Source organism: Euleptes europaea, chromosome 5 (assembly GCF_029931775.1).
Source record: "Euleptes europaea isolate rEulEur1 chromosome 5, rEulEur1.hap1, whole genome shotgun sequence".
NCBI classification, from domain to species: domain Eukaryota; kingdom Metazoa; phylum Chordata; class Lepidosauria; order Squamata; family Sphaerodactylidae; genus Euleptes; species Euleptes europaea.
In genome coordinates, this window is record NC_079316.1 from 55831783 (window position 1) to 55857329 (window position 25547).

Sequence of the window (25547 nt, forward strand, 5' to 3'; positions counted from 1 at the left end):
CCAGATGGACTGCACGCAGAGGATGTTTATGGAGACAGTAAATAATTTCTTTGCATAATACAAATATGACGTTTGTAGAAATCTAAGAATGATGGCAGAATGTTTATGCTATCCCTAAGAACTTGATTCTTCCAGAACATGAGAACAAAAACAAATGGTATTTCAGCCATTTTATTGGCTTAATGAAAGTCCTTTCCTGGGGGGCATTGCTAGTGCTTACTGGTACCCTGACTTCATCTTGTGGCACATGACATTACCAGTGTTTGCAGTGGAACAAAGGAATTATTTTTAGAGATTATATTGAAAAGTTGAAGGAAAATGTAGCAAAGATGAGTAATTTAACAGTTTGGAAGCAAGTTTAAATTTCTGTATTTTAGATCCAGTCTGGTTTGTCCTCAGTCTTTCTTAAATCCCATGAAAATCGATGAAAGAATTCAATGAGGCTTAAATTTCAAATGCTTAAGCCTAGTATGGCACTATCCTACATACAAAGTACGTCTTCCATGAAGATTCACTGTAGAGGCCCTGATCTGAATACCAGCTGCCCATGAGGTAAAATCTGTTAGGGCACAGAACATTTAAGCCACTGTAATATTATCAGTCACATCACTACAGTTGTGAGAGCCAGTGAGTAGAGTGTATGTTTGACTTAGACTAGGGACACCTGACTTCAGATTTCTGCTTACAATGTCATAATGCTTGTGGGTGATGTCAGAAAAGTCACTGTTTCTTAGGCTAACCTATTTCACAGGGTTGTTGTGAGAATAGACAACTTCCTTGGATAAAATTGTTGTCATTGAGTTCCAACCCATAGATAGGGAGTTGTTTCATCTGATAGCTCTTTGCAGGCCATCAGCCACCTGTAATTTCAGGTAAATGGCTTCCCAAAAGAGGCTGATATCTATGATGACTAGATTCCTGTGAAGCATCTTGCGATGCATATCCTGAGAGAGACTCGCATTGATCCTCGCATTCTATATTCTTTCTTGCGTGGAGTTGTCATCTGAAGTGCTTATGAGTGTTCAAGTATGTGATGATCCTATCCAGATCCAGAGATTCATAGTTCCAGGAGGGGTAGCTTAGTGAGAGAACCAAGTGGGAATCCAGGCAGCAATTCAGGCAAAAATCCAAAAGGGGTCCAGGGAGTGGGAGTGGGTTTGGCAAAGGAGTCAGAACCCAGGCTACACTGGCAATATCAAATCTGAGCACAGGTTGAAATAACGATAACAACTCTCAGAAGAGGGCCTAGAGAATAAAAAGACTGGATTTTTCTCGGCTTGGAAAGAGGTGGAAGAAGTCAGGATAAACTTTCCAGTTGACATATGGAAAGGCTTGAGATGGGGAGGAAGTGTGCCTAGGAAAGGCTTCCCTGATTGAAAGGTTTCCAAGTAAGGAAAGCAGGAAGTGGAAATGTTAAAGGCAAGCAAGGTGCCAGCTTTGGGAGTAAAAGTAATTAACAGTACATTCCTAAAGAGAGTTACTTCAGTCTAAGCCCATTCATTTCAATGGGCTTAGACTGGAGTAACTCTTTTTAGGAATGTAGTGTAAATCACAAGCCGAGAGCACTGGAAGGTTCCTGTTTGGGAATTCTAAGACGGAATAGCAGAGTATTGTGTCATCAAGCAATTTGATTGGATAAGAACATTTTAATAATAGTCATGCTTGACTGGGGGAAATCTCTCTCAGGTGTTTTTCTTTCTGTCAGACTTTATTATTCATTGGCTTGTAAGCTAGCCATAGTCTCTTTATGACTAAAATTAGATCATCAGAGTAGCCTGCTCCTGCCTATTCTTCTGCCTGACTTACCTCTTTATCTTGCAATTACCCTTCTTTCAGCAAAGAACTCTTAGAAAAGGGATTGCCAGGTCTTTTGAATTTAGCAGAACAGGTGGTATGGTCACAGGCCAATGCATAGAGAATAATGCCAGCAAAATGGAGCTGAAGAGTCATGGCCACACTTTGCTTGCAGGTCTGCATTTTTCTGAGGGTTGTGCAGAAAGTGAAAATTGAGGAGGAGGCATTTCTATTCCACACTAGCAAACCAGCTATAGGAAGGAGACGTGGGTGCTGCTAAATAAGCAAGAATGGATTCCCAAGCACAAGCAGTGAATTTATGTGACCACAGAAATTTGTTGTTGTCCACAGCTGGTCTTCCAGATCTGCTTATTTATTTCATGAAGGTGCCAAACAACATTTCATGTGCCAACTGACTTTATTTATTCTCATTCTAAAAGTGATCAGCCTTGCAGAGAAGTATATTCACCAGCCCACCGAGTCAAGTCACTACCATTTCCCCATGCTTGATTTGGCAGAATTCTTGAGCACTCAATAGGTGGCAGGTTAGGAGCAGGTTAGGCTTTCTGTCCAAATTGTTGGTTCTTAATGATGCCATCATGGTTTCCGTGATGCAATGAAACTGCAGTGCTTTGGGGAGTTTTTTCTGTTGTGTGCACAGCCCTTCTGCCCCTTTACTGCAATAGTCCCCTGTTTAGTGAGAGGGTAAATGCCACTCTTGCTAGGTGAGCGGATGAAGAGCTAACATCAAGATAATTCTGCTTTGATAAGTAAAAATTTAATCCCAAGTATGGTTATGCCCTTCTAAATTCAGTGAAATTGATGCTTTGGAAGTATATAAATCTGTTAAGGATTACACTCAATGTATTGGTCCATCTGTCTTCCTCACTTAGCCAAAGGTTATATAGACTTTCAGATCTTCAGTTATCCATGATAAGGAGCTGTGCATGGCCAAGTGGCATTTATGTCATATCCGACATTCGTAACAAATTAGTGTGACAACCCTGCCATAGGGTTTTCAAGGCAAGAGACATTTGGAGGGGGTTTGCCATTGCCTACCTCCACGTCGGCTGAGAGAGTTCTGAGAGAACTGTGACTGGCCCAAGGTCACCCAGTAGGCTTTGTGTGGAGGAGTGCGGAATCAAACCCGGTTCTCCATTTTAGAGTCCTGCCGCTCTTAACCACTATACCACGCTGACTGCAATGCTAATGTTCTTAATATTTACAAACAACACAGGGAATGGAGGCTGGGTTTTATTATATAGCATAAGCTATATCTAGTAATACTGCTGCCCTCCAGTGTGAAATAAATGGAAAGAAAAAGCTGGGTGAAGATGGAATGATGTGGGATTGCATATGTGAATTGGTGCAGGATGATTGATGCCACTGAAGGCTGTGCAAGTTGTATGATATAATTTTGCAAACAGTCTTGGAACCTCTGGGGAATGGTAATGGGAGTGGGAGGTAGAATATTTCACGTGCTTTACTTGGACTATGATCTGTTTCCAACATACTGGGAGGAGGGAAGCCAAGCGGCAAATACCACTGGAAGTTATAGAATGCTAACCTTGTGCACCAATACACTTGAGTCATCTTGGATTCCTGTGTAACACTCTCCATAGCAACCTGCTTACAGCATTAAACTACTCATCCAGGGAATAGCTATTAGCATCCATGCTTACTCTGTGGGTACCCTGGAAACTTGATGCACACGCAAAACTGCTATGAATGAGATGGAAGTGTTCATCAGTAAAAAACAGAACTTTCCAAATGGAGATTTGTACATGGGTCAGTTTCTTATGAAACAGAGTCGAGACTGTGTGCACTTGATTTCAGATCTACAAATGTGTATCATTTTGGGTCAGGGGTGCCAAGCAGTAAACAAAGTACTGTTTTACCGTGATTTATTGTGGGAGATTATTCTGAAAATGGCTATCGTTTATAGATTGAGACCATTGATATAGAAAATATAACCTGATGAAGGAATGTCAGATTTCTTAGAGAACTTTTTAATTCAGCCCTTCTGCCCATTTTAGATACCCCATCTCTACCAACATGTGATCCCCTAGGCTGAATTTTTCCTAAGTGTACTTTTACTTCAATACATGGTAGAAACTTAATTATTTGTTTAGCATCATTTACTAATTTACAGCATTTATATAGGTAGGGGAAGGAAATAGGCTCAGACTCCAAAGAACATCCAGATTCCAGTAAGTGGTATTTTTCTCTTTCTAAAGAGTTGTTTTTTTCTAGCCAGTGGGTGATGGTTTAGCCCTCCTTACTTAGCAAGGGCTGAAGCTTTAGCTGGAGTCGTACAAGTCCCAGTTTGTTATGCTACAGGTAAGTCAAAGAGATCAAGCCATGAGAGATCACAAAGGCACGCCCTTCAGCAGAAGAAGAGGCGTTCTCAGCTAGGCCTGCCAAGATTCCCTCTTGCACACTCGTCATCCCAACATGCTCTGTGAATTCACTGAATAGCTGAACTTTTCAGAGACATCCTTTGGCATAAATAACTACAGATGCCCTTCATAGGGTGCCTTCTAATTTCAACCTGCCCTGGGAGCTAGAGTTACCAAATTAGAGCTGTTGTTTCATCTACCCGCTTTGCAGCTGTTGCAAGGAACATTTAAATTGATGTTAATACACAAGGCTAGCCAAGGATTCATCTCAGGCCTTTATCTTTTTCTTTTTACTTGTTGGTAATACAAGTCTGTAAAAACAAAAAATGCTCCCAAAAGCATGACGTATTAAACAAATATCAAATCAATTAAGCTTCACAATAAACTTGCCTGTAAAATACACATTTATGCAAGACTTTGTATCAAAGCATCACTGAAATGCTCCATTTTACGAAGAAGTTGCTCTAGGCTACTTGGCTCTCCTCCATTGATATTAATCATCTGACCTTTTATTTATTTGTTAATTTTTGCCTGGTAAATGCTTTGGAGAATCTCAAATGGGACTGTTAGAAAAGTGATCAAGCATATTGCAAACTCCTTTTTTCGATTCAGAAATGGAGCCAAATTGGCCGCACGCCATGGAGGGAACATGAAAACTCATGACATGTCCTTCAAGTTGACCTTGGCTGCAATGTACGACTCCTAAGTTAGAACATTGGCATGGAAAACAGTTTCCTTGAGGCGGCAGTTGGAATTCTTGGGGCCATCTTTTGTGCAATTAAATATAATCAGAAGTGTTAACAAACATTGTGGCATCTGATGTGTGTTTTGTGGACTAGATGTTGCAACACAATTATTTAGTCTAGAAAGTACAACTAGCAAATGAGCAGTAATCTGTAATTTAAATATCTCTTGTCTTGGATATTTGCTTTTACTATTTATCTAATTACTGTGTGATATTTGAATTTTTTAGACTGGATCTGATGTTCAATGCCCATAATAATGCTTAATTTGCTGCTTCTGTTTTCCTTGTTTCTGACAATCTTGGACTTTTGCTCACTATTCAGGCCCCCCCTGTCTGTTTTTTGTCCCCCCCTTTTTTTTTGCATTGCTATAATATCCACATTCTTTTAACTGCCTTTGACAATATTTGGTCAGATAGTTGCATAACCATGCATACAATTGCTGATAACTAAGTTGAAAAGCAAGCTAAGCAGGGTCAGCCCTGGTTAGTACTTGGATGGGGGTGGGGAACCAAGAAAGTCCAGGGTCACTCTGCAGAGGAAGGCAATAGCAAACCACTACCAGAACATCTCTTGCCTTGAAAATGGTACAGTGACACCATAAGTCAGCTTTAACCTAATAGCTCTTTCCCCCACTGAGTTGAAAAGCAGGCTAGTTCTGGAGAGTACAATTTGTCAGGCTTCCAAATTCCACAAAAGACCAGCTACTTCAATAATGTTGCCATTACAGAACATTCCAGAAGGTCAGACGTACTGTGAGAAAAATCTTATATTATGTGATCCACCTCTTGTAAGCACAAGATCTTGCTTGAAGATCGTCTGCATGGTAGAATCGGCACTGGTTGAACTACTGATACATCAGCAAACCAAGTGAAGAAGGACTCTTCTGGGTTCCCTAAAGGGGATCCACCGCTCCACACTTGTCCAAACCATGTCAGTGTCTGATGCATCAACCAACTGTATTAATGAACTGACTGAAGCATATCATAATGCTTTGGGATCTGAAGCTTTAAATGATTAATTAGAATTAAACCACAGTGGTAATTTGACGGCCTAGAGCTGTGTCAACTAAAAGTGGATCATTCCATTTCTTCAGTGGCAAAATATAGAAGTGTTCACTTTTGAAAAAGATTGGAATGAGGACTGTTGAAAGGGTAATTGCTGAAAAAGGTGCATTCATTAGAGGTATTCTCATAAAGGCAGTCTACTTACTGGCTGCTCTTTCATCAACTGCCTGACCTGCATTTTAAAAGCAAAGTTGTATTATCTGTTCTTCACCTGTTACCACTAAAGGAGATTATTATCCTGCATGTAAAGGGAGCAGGGGAAGCATCCTTTTACTACTTTGATAGATTATAAGGAAATATTAACTCCCCCCTACTGTCCATAATATTAACAAAGGTTTGCTGATCTTCTACTATTAAATACATTCTAAGTTGCCAGCCAGGATGGATGAGGAGTTGAGACTGAAAAATAAGGGGAGGATTACAAACCCAGAAATTTCCAATTTTCGTCCAGTTTTCGTGGTGCACATGGTGGTGGCTTCCCCTCCCTTTTCCTCCCGTTGCTGAATTTACCGGCAGCGGGCAATGGGTTGCAGCTAGGGATGTGTACTTGGATATTTCTAGTCCAAATATATATAAAAAATATCTTATCATATTTAAAATATATATATTTAGGTATTTTGAGTGATATTTGGAATTCTTGGAATACCAGTAATTAGGTTCCAGATATACAGAAATATTCAGGAATATCTGGAGCTGCAATTTTAAGGCTCCATGCCTGTTTTTCTCCCATTTAACTAGTTTCCTGGGCAATGGGAGGGAGGGGAGGATGCAGTTCTCCCAAGCAATGTGATTAGACATTAGGAGTAGCACTGGAACTGTCTGCTAATCATCACAGTTCCTTCACAGCCCTCCATGGCTTTCTGAGTATGGGCAAGGAGGATAAAAAGCACCCCTGGCAGTAGCCTGATTCCATTTCAGGACTAGATTTTTAGGAGTGCTGCATGTTTCTGCTGTGCTGCCTGCCTGCCTGCCTGGGAAGACCTCCTTCTCATTGGGTGCATGGACATCTTCAGGACTGCTCTGCCCCAGAGTTGACTTTGTTTTAAAATATTATGTAGAATATTATTTCAAGTTTCTCTGTGGCTTTTTGTTTCATTTTTGGACTGGAGGTTGTAGCAGGGGAGAAGGGAGCCTTTGTTTTCTTTCTGTTGCTTTTCAAAAATGGTTTTGTTTTGTGCTGTTTTAGTATACTTTTTTAAATGGTTTAAAGGTTTTTGCTGTTTTGTTGGGTTGTCTTCTGTTGGCTTGCTTTAGAATTTTTAACTTTTTTGAAAAGATTTTTTAATTTTATGCTTTTGGTGGCAGTGGGGAAGGAATTTTCCAACATGGATTCCCTGGTTTGACATCAGTTCTGTTGGGCTTGCTCCATTGGCCCTGGGTTCTGCTTGGCTTCTGTGGTTTGACATTGCTGTTGGGCTTGCACCAGTGTCCTTTGCATAAGTTTGTTTGGCTTGGATTCTCTAGTTTGATATTGGTTCTGCTGGGCATGCCACATTGGCCCATGGTTCTGCTGGGATTCTCTGGCATGACATTGGCTGTGTTGGGTTTGTTGATTCTGATGGCATTTTGAGGCTTTTGGCCATTTGTTGTTTTTGTGTGTTTGGCTATTGCTTCTTTGCACTGGAGAATGCATAGAACACCCCCCCCCCCACTTAGGAAACAATAGAGACAGAATGGTTGGGGAATCTTGTCCAGGGGCCAATAGAATTTAACCCCTTGCTCCAGTTTGCTTGAAAATTGGAAGTTCTTTAGTTGTAGCAGTGGGCAATTTCCTGCTTCCAGCAGGTAAGCAACAACCTTATAATGAAGATATTTATATGCCAATAAATGCTTGTGTTTGTGATATTTATATCCTGCGCTGTCATACAGGAATAAAATCACTTGATAGATCTTCATCAACATCACTTGATAGATCTTCATCAACATGGTAACAGAAGTGGCATACCACTGTTGTTTTAGCTGCTGCTTCAGGAAATGGGCCTTGTTCTCTTTTCTCCATGTTCAGGCCCCTGATGGAGACTGATGGAAGGAGCCTTGTTTCCTCTCCTTTTTCAGTAGAAGAGGTAGCCATTGAGGGAGTCTGAGTTATAATAATACTGGATTATATCTGCTTATGTGTTGTGCAAAAATGTTTACTACCTTGGTGGTAATAGATTCTTGTGCAAAAAAAAAAAAAATCAGTAAAATTCTGATTTGGGTCTAATGGACCTGAATTTTTGGGGGCAACGCGGATATTCCCGAACTCCCATATCAGGAATATCCAGATTCCCCCCAAAATTTGAGTCCATTAGATTCAAGCCTGAATGTGAAATGTTTATGCATTTTTTAAATTTGTGGGTTGGATGCTATGACTCCAAGTCTTCATCCAACAGAGAATGGTTTCCTAACAAAGAAAGACTGTGTTCCATCAGGGGAAGACTGAAAACATAAAGAATCATTCTGGATTGGGAGAAGTGCTTCTTCTTTGAAAAGACACTTAGCAGAAGAGAGTCAAAGGATCCAACTTAGTGGAAGGAAGTCATAGGATCCAACCCTGTGAGTCATATTCTCTGCCGCTATACAGCACAATAAAATTTATAAAACTGTAATGACAATGCAGGTAAATGCTATAAAATATAAACCCATTAAAGAAAAACACTAAGAAAGAGTCAGTTTAAAAGAATCCCTGCAGTTTATTAAAGGCCACTTATAAACCAAGTATGTCTCACAGACACTGAGGGATGAGAACCACCCCTCTAAATGGGAGTATGTACTCACAAGTTCTCATGTGAGCATTTATTCACTTTCATAACACAACTTCCCTTTCCCCACATGATCAGTAGAGAATGAGTTTTGGACAAGCATAACAGTGGACTTCCACCCCATTAATAATTCTTTGATGTTAGAATGACAGTAACTGCTGTGCAGTAATTTTGATCTATCTGTGGAAATGATTTGAGATTTCCCCCCAGAAATGTATCTTTTAGTCGCTTAATATTAAATCCTGCAAATTTGCCACTACTGTCCTCCAGGCATTGCTGATTTCTGATTCAGACTCAGAGCCTGCCTGCAATGTTGCTTTTAATGTTTAGAGAGCTCAATTCAGTGGACTAAACTTTGTGTGTGCGCCCAGAAACATGATTGGGACATCACGTCCTTGTGTTGCACTTAGAGCAACTGATAATAGCCTAGAAGCTTTCCATATCCTTGGGTCACATTTTGTCTCTCTTGTTCTGTGTTCCAGACAGTGAAATTATTCCTCCTGATTGCCTCCGTCCAAGATCCTTCACGGCTATCCGCCGTCCCTCACTTCGCAGAGACACTGAGGACACCCGACTGTCTGTGAGCCTTTGCGATCTCAACCTCCAGGAGGAGAACTTCCATGTCATGGCTGCCATGTGTCCTATCCCTCAGAACTCCCTCAACTCTCAACATTCCCACCTTCTCCCATCCCAGCTTGAAAGTGATCTCCGTTTCCACCAGCTCAGGGGAGCTCATATCAAAATCCTGGATGACCAGACCGTGGCTCGTCTGGAGCATGCTCGGGACGAGAGAACTTTGGTTTTTACTAGCAGGCCCCTTAGAATCAATGAGACTATATTTGTCAAAATTAACAAATCCAACACCTCACGTACTGGAACACTGTCCTATGGGGTGACCACTTGTGATCCTAGCACACTGAGGCCCAGTGACCTTCCTTATAATCCAGAGTCTTTAGTGGATAGAAAAGAGTTCTGGGCAGTTTGTAGAGTGTTGGTGCCTCTCCAGAGTGGAGACATTTTGGGTTTCGTGGTGAATTCAGAAGGTGAACTGCATTTGAGCCACAATGGAGCAAGTGCCGGCATGCAGGTCTGCGTGGACTGTTCCCAGCCACTGTGGATGTTCTTCGGTTTACATGGAGCAGTGATGCAAATCCGTGTTCTGGGTATGTTTTGTCTTTAAAGTACATTTTGCATTCGGGAGATCACATAGAGCAAATTCTGTGGAGAGGCAGCACAGAAATTTTCCAAATTTCTAAATATTGGAATGGATAGGGTAGTGGTAACACCTGAAAATAATGTTGGGAAAGCAAAGAAAGGCAAAGTAGATTCTGAGGTGGCAAGCCCTGTGTGGTGTGCATGGGAGTCTGGAGGCAGGCGATGCAGAAAGTATGTTTGTTTGGTCAGCAAGCCACAGTTCCAGCCATCAGGATCACCAGGGGAACTTTACCAATGGCAAAGGAATGAAAAGGGAATAACATAGGAGACTGCTTGCTTCATTTGGGCAACATGCACACATTCCTCACCCAAAATAATTAAATTGGTTTTATAGCACTGGAATCTTACACTCAGCATTGGATTACAGTGTTCTGTCCTACCCTAATAAAACTTGTAAGCATGATTCATTGGAAGTAAGCAATCTAAGCTTTGTCTCATGTTGCTTTGAAGAACAGACACTTAAAAGAATCAAGTCATGCAATTTAATATTTAACTAACTGAGCTATCTATAGTCTGTTACATTTTTATCCTCCTCAGAGCGGCCTATGTGTTTCTACCATCCTCCATTTTGTCCTCACAACAGTGCTTTGAGGTAGGATGGATGGATGGATGGATGGATGGATGGATGGATGGATAGATAGGGTAGGTAGGTAGGTAGAGAGAGTTAGTTAGTTAGTTAGTTAGTTACTGGCCCTGTGTCATCCAGTAGGCTTAATGACAGAGTGAGAATTTGAATCTGTTTCCTTGATCCTCATCCAATACTTTAACTGATACACCAGACTATGTACCATTATAAATGACATTGTTAATGGATAGTTACTAAAGGGGTATGATTTGTAAGATCAAATTGCTTACCCTGAAGAATCTAGTCTTCATTGTTTTATAGGTTCTCCCACATAGTAATTTTATTGCAAGAAAGAGCAGAACAATTGAGCTACCTTGATTTCAGGAACTAAGAACAGCCTTTCAAATAAACTGTTCCTCCACAAGAATCTATTAACGGTCCAATCTCTTGCAATGGAATTCTTGGTGAAAAATACTGTCCAAAAATTGTATAATAGTCCAAAGAGAGGGTCCCCCACATTAGTTTTTAGAATTCACTGCTCCTTTAGTTGTTAAAATCAATTAAATTTGATAGGATTAGTAAAAACAAATATATCAGTAGTTACTAGCTAAGTCGGTCAGGTGTAGTCTTACATTCACAGATAGGCAACTCTATACAAGCAACAGGGTGGATTTGTAAAGTAATTATATAAATTGGGGAGCCTTTAAACATGAGGGAGTTGCACATTTAGGAGACAGCACATGCAGGAACTCCTGTGTCTGAAATAATTGTTGGGTTGGATTGAGAGTTCCTGTACTCTTGATTTTCATAAATCTTCAGAATCTATAATCTGTGGAGCGTTTTGCCTGAAGGAATTTGCTACTATTGAGGATAAGCTACTAGTCTAGGTATAGAATTGTGTCCAAGTTGGCATTTTTTGTTTCCAATCAAGCTGTGCAGAGTCCAGGAGTCCTATTCTGATAACTTTAGAGCCTCAGAAGGTACGAGAGGTCTCCTGCCGGCAGCCCTCTGACCCTGGCCCCTTCTCAGTAGGGCAGTGGCGGAGGAAGGATGGAGCAAAAATCAGAGTTGTGGCAATGCCATGATGTCACTTCCAGGGCGCCCCTGGAAATGATGTGATCACATCAGCATAATGCTTTATGATTCATCAGAAACTCTATAATAAAACCACAGAGTTTCCAATTAATCCCTAGAGCATTGTGCTGATTCAATGATGTCACTTGTAGCTTTGCTCTGGAGGTGACATCACTGCATTGTTGTAATGCTGCCCTTCAGTCTTCCACTGGGTGCCAGTCAGTGGGTGACAACACAAACTGTATCTACATCTGAAGATGCCAAATGCCATTTTAGGTCTTTTTAGGCACAATAGTAGCACTAGCCCTGGTCCATTGCCTGGGAATGTGAGGCCTCCTACTATGGGCTTGTTGGCATTCCCTCGTTGCCCACTGGGAAATGGGGGCAATGAATGCACCCCAGCATCACACCAGTGTGGTTATGTCACTTCCAGAATCCAGTCGAAAAGGAAGTGACATAGAGTGAAACCACAGAGTCCCCCCCCCCCCAAATGCCAGAATATCCCCTATGTCACTTCTGGTTTCAAACTGATGTGACATAAGTGTTCCAGTGCAATGCTGGTACCCCAGGCCTCACCCCCAATTCCTCCTGGGGGTTTGGTGCTGTGGCCTGGCAACCCTATCAGTACAAGCACTCACTGAAATATCCCTGATCCTTCAGTCATGGTTGGTAGGAAGTGTCTTTGTTTGGTCTGACAATCTAGCTGCAAGGCATAGCAATAATATGTACTCTGCTTTGTTTTTTGTTTTTAATTAAGGGAAATGTACACTGCAGAGCATTCAAAGTAAACTCTTTAAAGATTTTAGAACAAAAAGGATTAATGAAATAATTACTATAGTAGGGAATAAGTAACCTTCTAGTGTCAGGTCCATTTTTCTAAAGAGGTTTTTTAGAAAGAGAGGGAGTGAAATTGGAGGATCTGATCTATAGAGGACAAGCATGGAATGCACTCACCCCTGGAGAATGCTGGGGTATCTCCACAGCAGTGGGTGTTTTATTTAATCATTGGAAAGTGACTTAAACACAGCTATGCTCACCACCTTGTCCTTTAAAAAAAAAACAGCCTCCTTCCAGTTTGCAACAATTATGCTATCTTGGGGGGAAATGCTGTTAATCAGTCATTTAAAATGAAGTCCCTGCAAGACAATTCTGGAACGGCAAACGCAATCCATGACTGCACAAAAATATGCCAAATGGGTCTCTTCCTTTAACTAGTGATTGCTCTGGGGCGCCCCCCTGGGCTTTATGAGCACGTTTTTAATTCTGTACTGTGAAAAAAAAGGTAAAAAAATGGTTAAGGTCCCCTGTGCAAGCACCGGGTCATTCCTGACCCATGGGGTGGCGTCACATCCCGACGTTTCCAAGGCAGACTTTGTTTGCGGGGTGGTTTGCCACTACCTTCCCCAGTCATCTTCCCTTTACCCCCAGCAAGCTGGGTACTCATTTCACCGACCTCGGAAGGATGGAAGGCTGAGTCAACCTTGAGCTGGCTACCTGAAACCGACTTCCGTCAGGATCGAACTCAGGTCGTGAGCAGAGCTTTTGACTGCAGTACTGCAGCTTACCACTCTGTGCCACAGGGCTCCTAAACGGACTCATTAAAAAGACAGAACTTTATCAGGCCAAATTTATCAGGCCAGTGTTCTAAGGCATTTCACTGTCTAAAGTGTTCAGCAAACCTCAAGGCAAACGGCCCTTTAGAGTTTGAGTAGAAATCTGTTCGGAAACAGTTTCTTTGGGATTTCTGTTATATGTCAAAATACGTTTTTTAGATGCTTTCGGCACATCCCAGGAAAGCATTAGCTGTGTTAAATATTGTGTGCAACCTTCCATCAGGATTAAATTGTTTATTTGTTTTTTTAATTTATTTTGCCTTGCGCATTAGGCATACATTAGTAATGTTAATTTGTAAGCAATGTCCAAATGGACTTAATCTTTGGTTGCTAAAGGGCTGTGCTGTGATGTTACATAGTGCCATGAGCGGATCTTCTATTTTAGCATCATTTAAACTGAAATGAGTGTAATTTGCCTAGTGCCTGGGATGAGAACCATGCTTTGAACAGGCTTTGGGGACACCCTGTTCGGCGTTAGCCTTTCTTCCTAAAGGTGTTTTCACAACTCACACTAAGAATGCCTTTTAGTCTTGGGATGTCACTTACTGGTATTGTTAATGCATGATAGCAAAGTAGAAGCAAGCTGTTTTTCATAGGGTGCTCTAGACATTGCAGGGGTTTTTTAAGTGAAATGTTGGGGTTCTTAGCTGATCTCCCCCCCCAGTTCTGATTTGTATTTGTGTCTAGATGCTTTCTTTCCCCTAGCTTATTGCTGTTTTGAAACAATAGGTCCAATCAGCTACATATATGGAAGACCGCTTCCATGCATGGGTCTGTTGGCGGGGGTGGGGTGGGGGCTTGTATTCCAGTTGTTGTCATTCAACCTGATATAGGGAAGGGGAAGCATGGTTGCAGTTTGAATACATGAAGCTGCCTTATACTGAGCCAGATTGTTGGTCTATTAAGCACAGTATTTTTTTACTCTGAGTGGCAGCAGATGTCCACTGGAGGTCTTTCACATCACCTACTTTCTGATCTATTTAAGTGGAGATGCCGGAAATTGAACCCAGAACCTTCTGAGCCATGGCCTGTTCTGTAAGGCCAGGAGCCTGCTATGTGATGGTAAAATCCCTGCATCCAGCCCAATTAGGGTTGCCAGCTCCAGGTTGGGAAATACCTGGAGACTTTGGGGGTGGAGCCTGAGGAGGGTGGGGCTTGGACAGGGGAGGGGATTCAATGCCATAGAGTCCAATTGCCATTTTCTCCAGGGGAACTGATTTCCATCGCCTGGAGATCAGTTGTAATAGCGGGAGATCTCCAGCCACCACCCTAAATCCCAATTGCCATCACCTGGAGGTTGGCAATCCTAAATCCCAATCCTACAACTGTTCTAAGAATCCATGTATGAGCAGCCTTGCAGAGCCCCCTGTACCATCACCTCAGTTGGGGAGGGGGAAGGAAGTGCAGAAACCTCCAGTTCCTCAGCCATTTGGCAGAGAGATGCGGGAAGATGGGCATGACTACTGAAATGGGATGATTTCTGTTTTTATCAATGTGAAGATACTGCAAAATGCCACTCAAGATGCACATAACCTTTACATTCTGAGAGAATGGAAATTAATAGTTTTCATTGTCAGAATATTAAAACAGCGATGGATGAAATAAAATGTTAGTAGCGAGTGATATATTAGCTCCCTTATCTTATCAGGCCTTTGCATGCCTGTGTTGAATAAACTGGATACAGGATGATTTACCATTCTCTCTAAATTACAATGTTCTTGTGAGGACAAATAAACCTTACCTTTCCCTTGCATGAATGCTGGAATGAGTTTGGTTTGTTCTGGCTACTTCCAAGACTGACAGAATAGACTAAACTTTCTGATAACACCCAAGTTTGTTCTTTGAACAAAATATGGAGTAGGTTTCAAAGGCGCACAGGACATGTCAGGAAAGATTTTAATGCCATTAGATTTCCCCTCTTGTATTTTACACTAATTCTGGTCTCTCTACAACTGTGTGGATTGGACTGTAGAACAGCCGTCTTGTCTGTTATCTGGCACATCTGGATTACAGCAACAAAATCTATTTATTTAAGATTTAGGTTGCCTCAAGGACAGCAGAATGGAATGGATATTAATCTGGGAATGAAAACGGGTGATGGATAATGAGTCTTCAATTGTTTCTGTTACTCAAAAATTTTATTAGAACAAGTTCATTCGGCTTTATTTTGAAAAAAAGTAGATGCTAAACATTCTTACTTTTTCAGTTTTCAGAACACTTTCTAAAAGCCTCCTCTGTTCTCTCAGTTATTCTACCATGTTGCAGTGGAAAATATTTACATATTTTGGGTAGCTAAACAAATGATTCCACATTTCTTATTTACCCTTAGGTTCATGGGGAAACTGGATGGGCTTGTCAAAACTTTTCAGTTGATTCCTATTCCTTTCCTGCTTGGGTGATCATCTTTGTTAATTTTGGGAGATTATCTTGGAGTTGATATATGGGTACAAAAAAGCCAAAGTAGCAAACCTCATGGACATTACTGCAGATTTTTTTATTAAAAATCTGAAAAGCTGCTGTGAATAATATTTGTAAATCTTAAATGCCTAAAGAGCAAAGCTGCCCTCTCTAATCAGCCAAATGCATTATATTTTTTCTTGAGGGAAGGGAGACATTGCTCTTCAAAGTGCCACATGTACAACAGTAGATTCAGAGCCACTTTCCCTTGCTGAGCTAGTTTAACTATTCATTTTCTTGATAACAACAATAATAACAAATATATAACTTTTGGTTTAGTGTGAAATAAAAGTGGACCACTTAACCAATTACCACAGTCTTAGACCATTGTGATTTGTGGCTCTTGGGCAGAAATATTCAAGATGAGTGCGCCAGGGTGTCCAGGTACGTAGCATATGTTTGTCTGCCAGTCATCAAGGCAAACAAACAGAATGAATAATAGCTGTTATTTGTTGTAACTGTTGATGCCGAGGTTCAGGAGAATGTCACCACAATATCCTTAAGCAGAGATGGAGAGGGTCATTTCATGATCTGCACTTTTTACACAGAATACAACAGTGTCTCTAGAGATGGTAGTAGCTTGCAGGTTTGCCTGAGTAGCACCATGAATAGTGATGAATAACATGGAAAAGTTCATCAGAGAGGTGCCATTCAAAAAAGGGACACCAAAGGAGAGGTTACATATTCATGTTTCAGGCATGCCTAGTTTGAAAGAATGATGACTTGTCATTCAGACAAACAAATCTGGTTTATGGCTAGGGTTCAATGGGATATGTATTCACTTGTGCACATTGGCTTGGTTCTTTGGCCTTAATTTCCCCCAAATGGTAGCAGGCAAGATCTGCCACAGAATATGTCACCTGCTATCTTTCTAGATGTCCATGTGCTTACCGGCTATATCCGCGATTTTTGTGGGCGGGACCACCTCAGTGTTCCTTCACTGGGAACCAAGGTCAGGAGTTTGCTGTTTCAGATAATGGTGCTATGAAACAGGCTGGATGTTTCCTTGGGGCCGCTGTCATCTTGGGATGGAAATTACGGAGGCAGGGTTGGTTGGAGGCTGTCTTACAAGGAAAAGAGCTCCTTATGCACCCAGAGGCAGGAGTTTCTCAACTGACCGTAAGCCTTTAGATGCAGACTAATCTTTACATTTTGTCTATAGGCTTTCCTCATTTTCGTGCTTCTACCCCTCCCCTTGTGAATCCCTTCTGTAGAGAAGACTTCGTGAGCCTCTGATAAGAATCCTTCTTTTTACTCCAGATAGGGCTTCCCCTTGTCTCTTATAGCTCTCCAGGGTAAAGGGACCAATCTTCTATCTGCACTTCTGGATCCAGTTCTACATTGCCTTTAGTAAGGGGACCTGCTTCAGTATGCCTCCTCCTTTCACTTCTTGGTTACATAGAAGAAGAATGTGCCATCGAACCATGACAACTCCTTCCAGGGGGCATTCTGTGCATGAGATGAACAGAGGTGGTTTGCCATTGCTTTCCTCTGTGTAGCAGCCTGTCGTCCTTGGCAGTCTCCTACCAAGTACTGACTGTGGCCTGTGTGAAGAAGCCTATGCTGCAACTCCTGTCAATTATAATGTTGTACCTGTGGTTGGGAGGAACAGTGCTGGGATGGGAAGGAGATGTGGCATCCATGTGACCTTGGATGTCAGTATTACTGAGAGGTGTAGCTACCCAACTGTGGTAGTTTCCATGCTGCTAAAGGGTACATAGAACAATATACCTTGACCTGGATAGCCCAGGCTAGCCTGATCACATCAGATCTCAGAAGGTAACCAGGGTTGACCCTGGCAAGTATTTGGATGGGAGACCTCCAAGAAATATCAGGGTCGTGATGCAGAGTCAGGCAAAGGCAAGCCACCTCTGAACTTCTCTTGCTTTGAAACCCCCACCAGGGGTCACCATAAGTCAGATGTGATTTGATTAAAAAAAAAAGAAACATGTAACACTTTTATGTGGCAGCCTGGATCCTCCAGATAGGCTAAGGTCAAAAGTCAGAGAGCGCTGATACTGGTTGCAGTTTCTTGAAACGTTGCTGCTTCATATTTGGATATGCATGTTGGCCCTTCAGTCTTTACATGTTTATAGTAGGAAACATCAGTAGAACACCCAGGCTGCAGCTTTGATGTATTGGTGCAAGAGGGTATGTAGGTTCTCATCTACAGAGATATAAGCCATACTGTTCTCTCATGATGGAGCCTCATTTAGGTCAAACATACGACAGGGAGGGAGGCTTTTGTTTTGTACACTTCTTGGCTGCTGTTTAATGTCTCTCTCTTTGTTGTGTGTACATTAACTGTGATGAGGCCTGTTCCCTTGCTAGGGTGTTTACAATATTCAGTACAATTCTCTTCATCTGAACAGACGGGGAGGGAAGGAGGCAGGCAGCTTCCAGAACATTCTGATAACTGTCACTCAGTTAAACAGAGGACTGTAGGAGACCACCCCATAATGTTAATGCTGGGAGGGGTAAAGGGTCAGTTCTGAAGCAAATGAGAGAGTCCCGACGCTATCTTCATGCAGTAAATCAGGTGCATGTCAAAAGGGAGCGGCATGTCAAAAGGGAGCGGCAGCACCGCGGATTGACTATTCAGTCTTCAGTAGGAATGGATGGAACTGTCCAGTCCCACTTGGCAAAGTTTTGACAGAGCCTGGAATGACATATTTCCTTTCTGCTAAAACCCCAGAGTGGATTATGGAAGCCAGCCTCAGCATGATTGGGCTTCTGTGTACATACTTGAAAGGCCACCCACTACACTAAGGGGTCACACCGTTCCACTGCTCTAGTTCCAAGGAGGAAGCTGCATTAGTCTGTTGCAGCGAAAAATAAACAGGCATCTTGCGGCGTCCTTAAAGCAATACTTACACACACACACACACGGTTATGAAGAAAATAAATTGTGGATGGCAGGGTCAGTGAAATGCAGGATGTGCAGGGTATAATGTAATTATGTAAAATTCAAATGCAATCAAGAAAAGTAGAGACCATTCTGAGATTGGCGATCATGCAATCTCCCTAATTTTGCTAAGCTGATTAGCACCTGAAATTCCTAAGGGATGTAATGGCTGTTTCTGTAATGGCTATTCCGTAGCCATCACAGGTGTTAATCATCTTAACAAAACTTGGGAAATGACACTTATCACCAATTACTGCTACTGTGAAACTTCTCTACTATTTTTGATTAAGCTTGAATTTTACATAATTATTTCTCAGCCTGTGCATCCTGCATTTTTTGAGCCTGCCATTGACAATCTTTTCCCTTCACACTCACATGTATATCTTATACATCTGTTAGGTGACAAAGTGGACTGTGAGCTATAGGAGCTTATTTATTTATTTCGAACATTTTTATTCCAACGTTATAGGAACCTGCTGGAGGCAGCTTAGGAAATAAAAATAATAATGCAAACATTGAACACATGAACAATGAACATGAGGCTGCCATATACTGAATCAGGCCCTTGGTCCATCAACGTCAGTATTGTCTACTCTGACTGGCAGTGGCTCTCCAGGGTCTCAGGTGGAGGTCTTTCACATCACCATTTGCCTAGTCCCTTTAACTGGAGATGCCAGGGATTGAGCCTGGGACCTTCTGCATGCCAAGCAGGTGCTCTGCCACTGAGCCATGGCCCCTCCCCAATATTAAAAGGTATTGATTAAAATCTAGCATCTAGTATATGTGAGAATAACCCCCCCCATTTTTTTTAAGGTGCCACCCACTGTTGTACTGGATGGCCAGCAAATGCAGGATGGTTTGAGTGATTGCTTGGCCGCACTGCATACCCAGTGGTCTCTTGGTTGGACATGTGTTGGGGAAAACTTTGCATTAGGCTCCATGAGTATGTAACATGGCACCCTAGTCTATATGTACTTAGTCCGTGTGCTCAGTCTCCATCACAGAAAGGGGGGAAGAGTTTCCTTCACAACTCACATTGGACTGTTTCACAGGGGATGTGCTCTGTAAGGTGGGAATTTTGTTTAGTATGGGTATTGTGTTTAAACATCAATTTTTGCTTTCCAGTCCTGTGCAGTTCTACCAAATTCCAAAGATGTAGCAAACTATTGGCTCTACTTATAGCACATTATGGACAGCACTACTGTACAAGCAGCATCACTGGAGTTATACTGCCTTTAATCATCATTAGAATTGCATTTTGTGAAAGGAGTTTTGCTTTGAGAACAAAGTATTAGATAATGAGTAAGATCATTTAGTACATCACAACATAGGGTTGCCAGCTGAGTGCTCACAACCAACGGGAGGGGGAGATAATGATATGATATGCATCAACTCTGCAACATCAGTTCTGGTGTGAACATGAAAGTGATGTCACCATATTGGGGTGATGTTCTAGGGTTCACTTGAAACCATGGAGTTTTGGGTGAATCCTAGAGCATCACCCTGACATGGTGACATCGCTTCCGGTTTTGCAATGGAAATGACATTGTGGCATTGATGCAACAGCTGTCCCCCTCAAGCAGCAGCAGGAGGTCTTCCATTACAGCCCAGTGTAACTTGCAGAATCTCAGGCAGAGATTCTTCTCAGCCCTGCTATCATTGTTGGTATAGTATTGAGATTATTATATATTATCGTTAGTGATTTGTTATAGCTATACGATCATCAACATGCATGGCACTTTATGGAGTACAAGCTCACAGCCTGAAATGTAACCCAAGGTAAAGAACAATGGGAGGTGAGGGAGATGGACATAGGGGTGAATAGGGGAAGAATATGAGGGTCAAACTGGATGTGATGGAGGTTACAGATCTCCCAGCATCTTTTAAACCACAATTACAACCACAAGGGTTAATTAAAACCCCGTGTATACATATGTGTGGATTTAACCTATACGCCTGTGCATGCTTTTATGAGTGAAGAACAGATCGCTGTACTCTTGTTAGCTCTTTAAATACAAAAAGGCTGGTACCTCCTTATGCCAGTCTTTTTTCCCCCTTTAAAAGTATACAACAGAGTAGGGATCCTAGTTTAGACTGGCAGAACTGCACAGATGGAAAGATTAACCCCAACCTTCTCTTATCTCTGCATGGCCCCAGTCTGAATTTGAGCCCTGCACAGCTTATAATTGTGCTTAAAAAGATGCTGGGAAGATCTTATCAAGCAGATCTTCCACCATATTGTCAGTGTGGGCCAGGCACATACGCTTAAGGAGCAGCGGTGAAGGACTGCCAGCTGACAGAGATGCCAGGGACTAAATCTGTGACCTTCTTTGTGCACCACAGGACTATGGCCCTCCTGGTCGAGTTTCTGTTGGCCAAAAAGAAATGGAGGATTCCTAGTTTAAAATAAGCTCTCCCCCCTGCTGATTGCTGACATTAAAATTGCACGAATCAAGCCATATTGGGCAGCTGCAAAGATGAGAACAGTTTTCTTTCTGAGTTTTGTTTCTTTCAGTTGAGATAGTGGAGGGAGGATTCATGGAGATGGTGTTATCTAACATAGATCAACGCTTTTCTTCAAAGGAAAACAAACTGTGCTGTGAGCTTGGTTGGGAGTCGCCAGGCCTCCTGATTTTTGAGCTAGAGGCTATCGTTTCCCTCCTTCTTCCCCATTATTGAACTGATGGTAATCAGTTTACACACAAACTAGAAAAGCTGAACTGCACCGTTGCCAGGATAAAATAGCCCAGAACTGCTGTGATTGGCCAATATTTGTTGTTGAGTAACAACCCATTAGTAACAGCTGCATTTTCTCTGAACATTGTTCTCAATGATCTTGGCAACTGGAGTATTACGTGGAAGAATTACTCATTTTATTGCCTCCCCCCACCAAACTGTAAAATCAAAATTAAGAAACTGTACATTGCTACACCAGCTAGAACAAGAAATTATGTCAAAAAGTTGCAGATGAATTATTATGAAGTTTATTTCAGGAGAACAAGCTCCAACATATGACTTGAATACACACCAATACACTCACATCCACTCTCCCTTCCCGTGAGAGTTGCCAACCTCCTGGTAGCACCTGGAGGTCTCCCACTGTTACAGTTGATCTCCAGATGACCAAAATCAGTTCCCCTGGAGAAAATGGCTTCTTTGGAGGGTGGCCTCTACGCATTACACCCAACTGAAGTCCCTCCCCTCCTTAAACCCCACCCTTTCCAGGCTCCACCCTAAAATCTCCAGGTATTTCCCAACCCAGAGCTGGCAACCCTGCTTCCCACTCACACAGCGAACATGTAAGACTGTTGTATGTACCGGGCTACTTTATCAGGCACAGAGCTGGGGGAAGGAGTGCATGAGGCAGGGGGGAGGGAGGGGTGTGCCACACGCATGTGGGCTGGAGCCAGGCACTGGTGGCCCCAGGGGTGGTCACCGTGACGACACCATGTGCTCACCTGCCCCTTGGCCTCGTGCGCAGCTGCTGTAGGCATGGCGTGAGGAAGGGCAGGCGGCTACATGCTGAGTGGCGATGCGTGCACCATCAGGGCCCTGGGCAGGCAGCTGCGCCCGTGCTGCGGCACAGCAGTGGCACTCCTCTGTGCCTGCACTGGCGCCCCCTCCTTGCACCCGGGATGCTTGCTTCCCCCGAGATCCTCCCAAGATCTAGCCCTGTACTTTCTTCCACCAGAAGGTGAAGATTTTTTTGTTTCACCTGGTATTCCCTCAATAACCACTCTTTCCTGCTTTATGTTGTAATTGCTGGTTTTGTGTTTTAATTGGTTTTATGGTGTGTTTTATCATGCACCACTTGTAATTTTAGTTGCTTTGGAGGCCCTGATTGGGTAGAAGGGCAGGATATAAAATACTGTACACAAATAAAGTAAAGTAAATGTACTTGGCCCCTTTTCTGCTCTCTGCTATAATTTGGACAATCACAGACTATACTTCTATTATACTGAACAATTCATTAGACATATTTAAACATGAAGGACCATGCCCACAACACAGCACATTTTAGGTCCCTTCTGGGGGCCAAACTAGACAAGACACCGCCCCTGGGTTTCCCCTGGACACGTGCCTCCATTTTGTATAATATTTACATTCTTTTTCAAAGTGCCATAGGGGCCTGAATCTGTTTAGAACAACCTGTTTAGGACCAGTGTGTGTGGGAGGGGCTGCTGCCCCCCATGTCATTTTTCTGACCCAGGACGGTGTCAGGGTGTGTCAGCAAATAATGCCCCCTAGCACCATTTCAGATCAGAAAAACAGTTCAGGGTGGGGAGTAGGAGCCTCTTCTCCTCCTGAACAGTTGTGGTCCCAACTAGAACTGGGGCCCGCGGTGCTCCAGGACTCCACAAATGGAGGCAGAACCTTTTCGGATTTGGCCTGGCACCCCTATCTGCTAAACCCGGCGTGCAAGGACAACTTGTACATTTCATCACTGAGAGATATACAAAGTTGCTTGTGCTGCCTGTCCAGCGCTTCATTTTTTGCACTGGAAGCCACTCTTGGGCCTATTGTGTTTGGTTTCCTTAAAAGTAAGCTTAATCAAGCATGATAGGTTCCGTATAAGCCAAAATAAGTGGGTGTGGGCCGACAGAAATATGATGTGTAATTGATTAATGTTTTCTTTGGAAGTACAATACCGCTAGGAGTCCCAGGGAGTTTTTTTAAAAAAATAACGGTGGTCATTTGATCCTTGGTCATTTGATCCTTGACCATCAGCTTTCACTCTTCATTTCTAACTTTGGAACAAGCTCTCTTATGACTAGTAGCAGCTCCCATCCCCATGGGGGCAATTTCACTGAAGGATGTTCAGGGGATCAGTTGGCTCCCTGCTCAGAGGCAATAATTTTTTCCTTTGTCAAATGTTGCGGAAGGCACATTGGTTATTATTCACAGTGGGTAGCCGTGTTAGTCTGTTTGCAGTAGTCAAAAAGGGCAAGAGTCCAGTAGCACCTTAAAGACTAACAAAAATATTTCTAGCTGACATTCTAGCTGTATCTGAAGAAGTGAGCTGTGGCTCACGAAAGCTCATACCCTACCAGAAAATATTTTTGTTAGTCTTTAAGGTGCTACTGGACTCTTGCCCTTTTTGGTTATTATTCAGTAGGGATAGGTGGGATAAATGCAGCCGCCATACCCACCATCGTTAATTTCCCTATTCAAAATAATCCCAGGATTTAAATCTCAGCAGATCAGAACTTCGCTTATCACTTCCTCATTTGAGTATGATGACACTAGTAGGGTTGCCAGGTCCCACTTTGCCACTGGCGGAGTGGAGCCTGGGGAGGGTGGGGGGAGGGGAGGGACTTCAATGCCATAGAGTCCAATTGCCAAAGCAGCCATGTTCTCCAGGTGAGCTGATCTCCGTTGGCTGGAGATCAGTTGTAATAGCAGGAGATCTTCAGCTAGTACTCGGAGCTTGTCAACCCTAGACACTAGCTATGTTGTGAAGCATGCAGCAACCAGCCTTGTTTGCCAGGAAATACCTGGCCCATTCCAGTAAAACTCAGTCCCAGTTTCCCTCTCTTGTGCAGGTTCTACTCTTATGGCTGAGCGACTGGGCCCATCTGCACCAAGCTCACCCACTTCATCTCCAAACTTGCCCTCCGTCCTTTGCAGTGGAGTTTCTGATCCCATTCTGAGTTCTTGTGGTTCTGGCCCGCTTGGCAGCTCAACTAGTGGTAAGTAAGGACTGTTCAGCTTTGCACCCCTTTCCAGTTTGAGCACTACAGTCTGGAAGGGGACCATCGTGAACCCTTTTCCTTTCTTTAAAAGATCTCTGTGAAAAGAGATCCCATAGAGTGTAAGAACCAGAGGTTTCTCTTGATAATTTCCAAACTATAAAATCACAATGCCAAACAAAATTTGTAGTTGTACGATTTTCAAAGTAACCAAATCCAAATTAATAAAACAGCATAAAATTGGCAAGAGAACCTCCATGGAACATGAGGGCTCTGAGCTGAGATTGTGCACATGGAATTCCAGGAAAAGTGTGCTCCTAGTCCTTTAAAAAAGGCAAAAGCAGATGTTTGGTGAGGATATTAAGGGCTGTGCTTTTGAACATACAGTTTTTTTTAGGATGGGATAGATATAAGCAAACCTTGCCTTAATGGGATCTATCTAGTCCAGAACTTTGCTATTGACAGTGATCAGATTGATGCGTTGTAGAATTTCACAACAAGGTTGTGATGGGTGATCTCCACCTTTTGCTGCATGTCACAGGATTGGGTTGATAAATGAATGACAGCATTTCTTGTATTTCAGGCACCGCTCCCAACTCTCCAGTCAGCATGCCAGACTCCCCCCTTTCCCCTTCCATCTCAGGGTCCTGGAATGACGAGTGCACCATCTGCTATGAGAACATGGTGGACACCGTGATTTACTCCTGTGGACATATGTGCCTGTGCTATACATGTGGGCTCAAACTCAAGAAGATGACCAATGCCTGTTGTCCAATCTGCAGACGTGCCATCAAGGACATCATCAAGACCTATCGCAGCACCTAGAACAGCATGCCATAAAGGGGAGGGAGGGGCTGGGGAGATCTGCTTTATGACACTGAGTTAGACCAGGGAAGGTGGGAAAGGGTTGTTCTCGTGGCCAGTTTTCCCCGTCCTCACACATATCAAGCGTTCTGAACTTTGCTGCATGTGGGCAAAACCTTGAGTTTCTTTCTTCCCAGTTACTGCCAGCCCTGAGATGTACAGCCACCAAGAAAGGACGATTGTCATGCATTCCTCTCCTTCCCCTGCACCTCCCCCCCTTTCCCCACCTTGCCTCTGTTTGGATGCTACAAGAAGCAAACAAGGGAGGGGTGCAAAAGAATTGGATTGTGCTTGGGCATGGTAGCATGCCCAGTTTGGAAGCCCAATGGAATGGAAAAAGGAAGTCATTTGAACACTAAAACCACTGTGAGGAGCAGGAAAGCCCCACCTGGAAATATTCTTGCTCAGTTTCTAGCTGTC

At 42.8% G+C, this 25547-nt stretch overlaps 1 protein-coding gene across 3 annotated transcripts in view; it reads left to right on the top strand.

Annotated features, from left to right (window-relative positions):
* The window catches only part of NEURL1 (neuralized E3 ubiquitin protein ligase 1), a 178344-nt gene extending 153214 nt beyond the window's left edge, over positions 1-25130 (top strand). For all 3 annotated transcript variants that reach the window (XM_056849839.1, XM_056849840.1, XM_056849841.1), the window contains exons 4-6: positions 9227-9907; positions 24117-24263; positions 24847-25130. In XM_056849839.1, coding sequence (XP_056705817.1) covers positions 9227-9907; positions 24117-24263; positions 24847-25088 — 1070 coding nt within the window. In that variant the 3' untranslated portion in view covers positions 25089-25130. The remainder of the gene's footprint in view (positions 1-9226; positions 9908-24116; positions 24264-24846) is intronic.
* Positions 25131-25547: the final 417 nt, after the last annotated feature.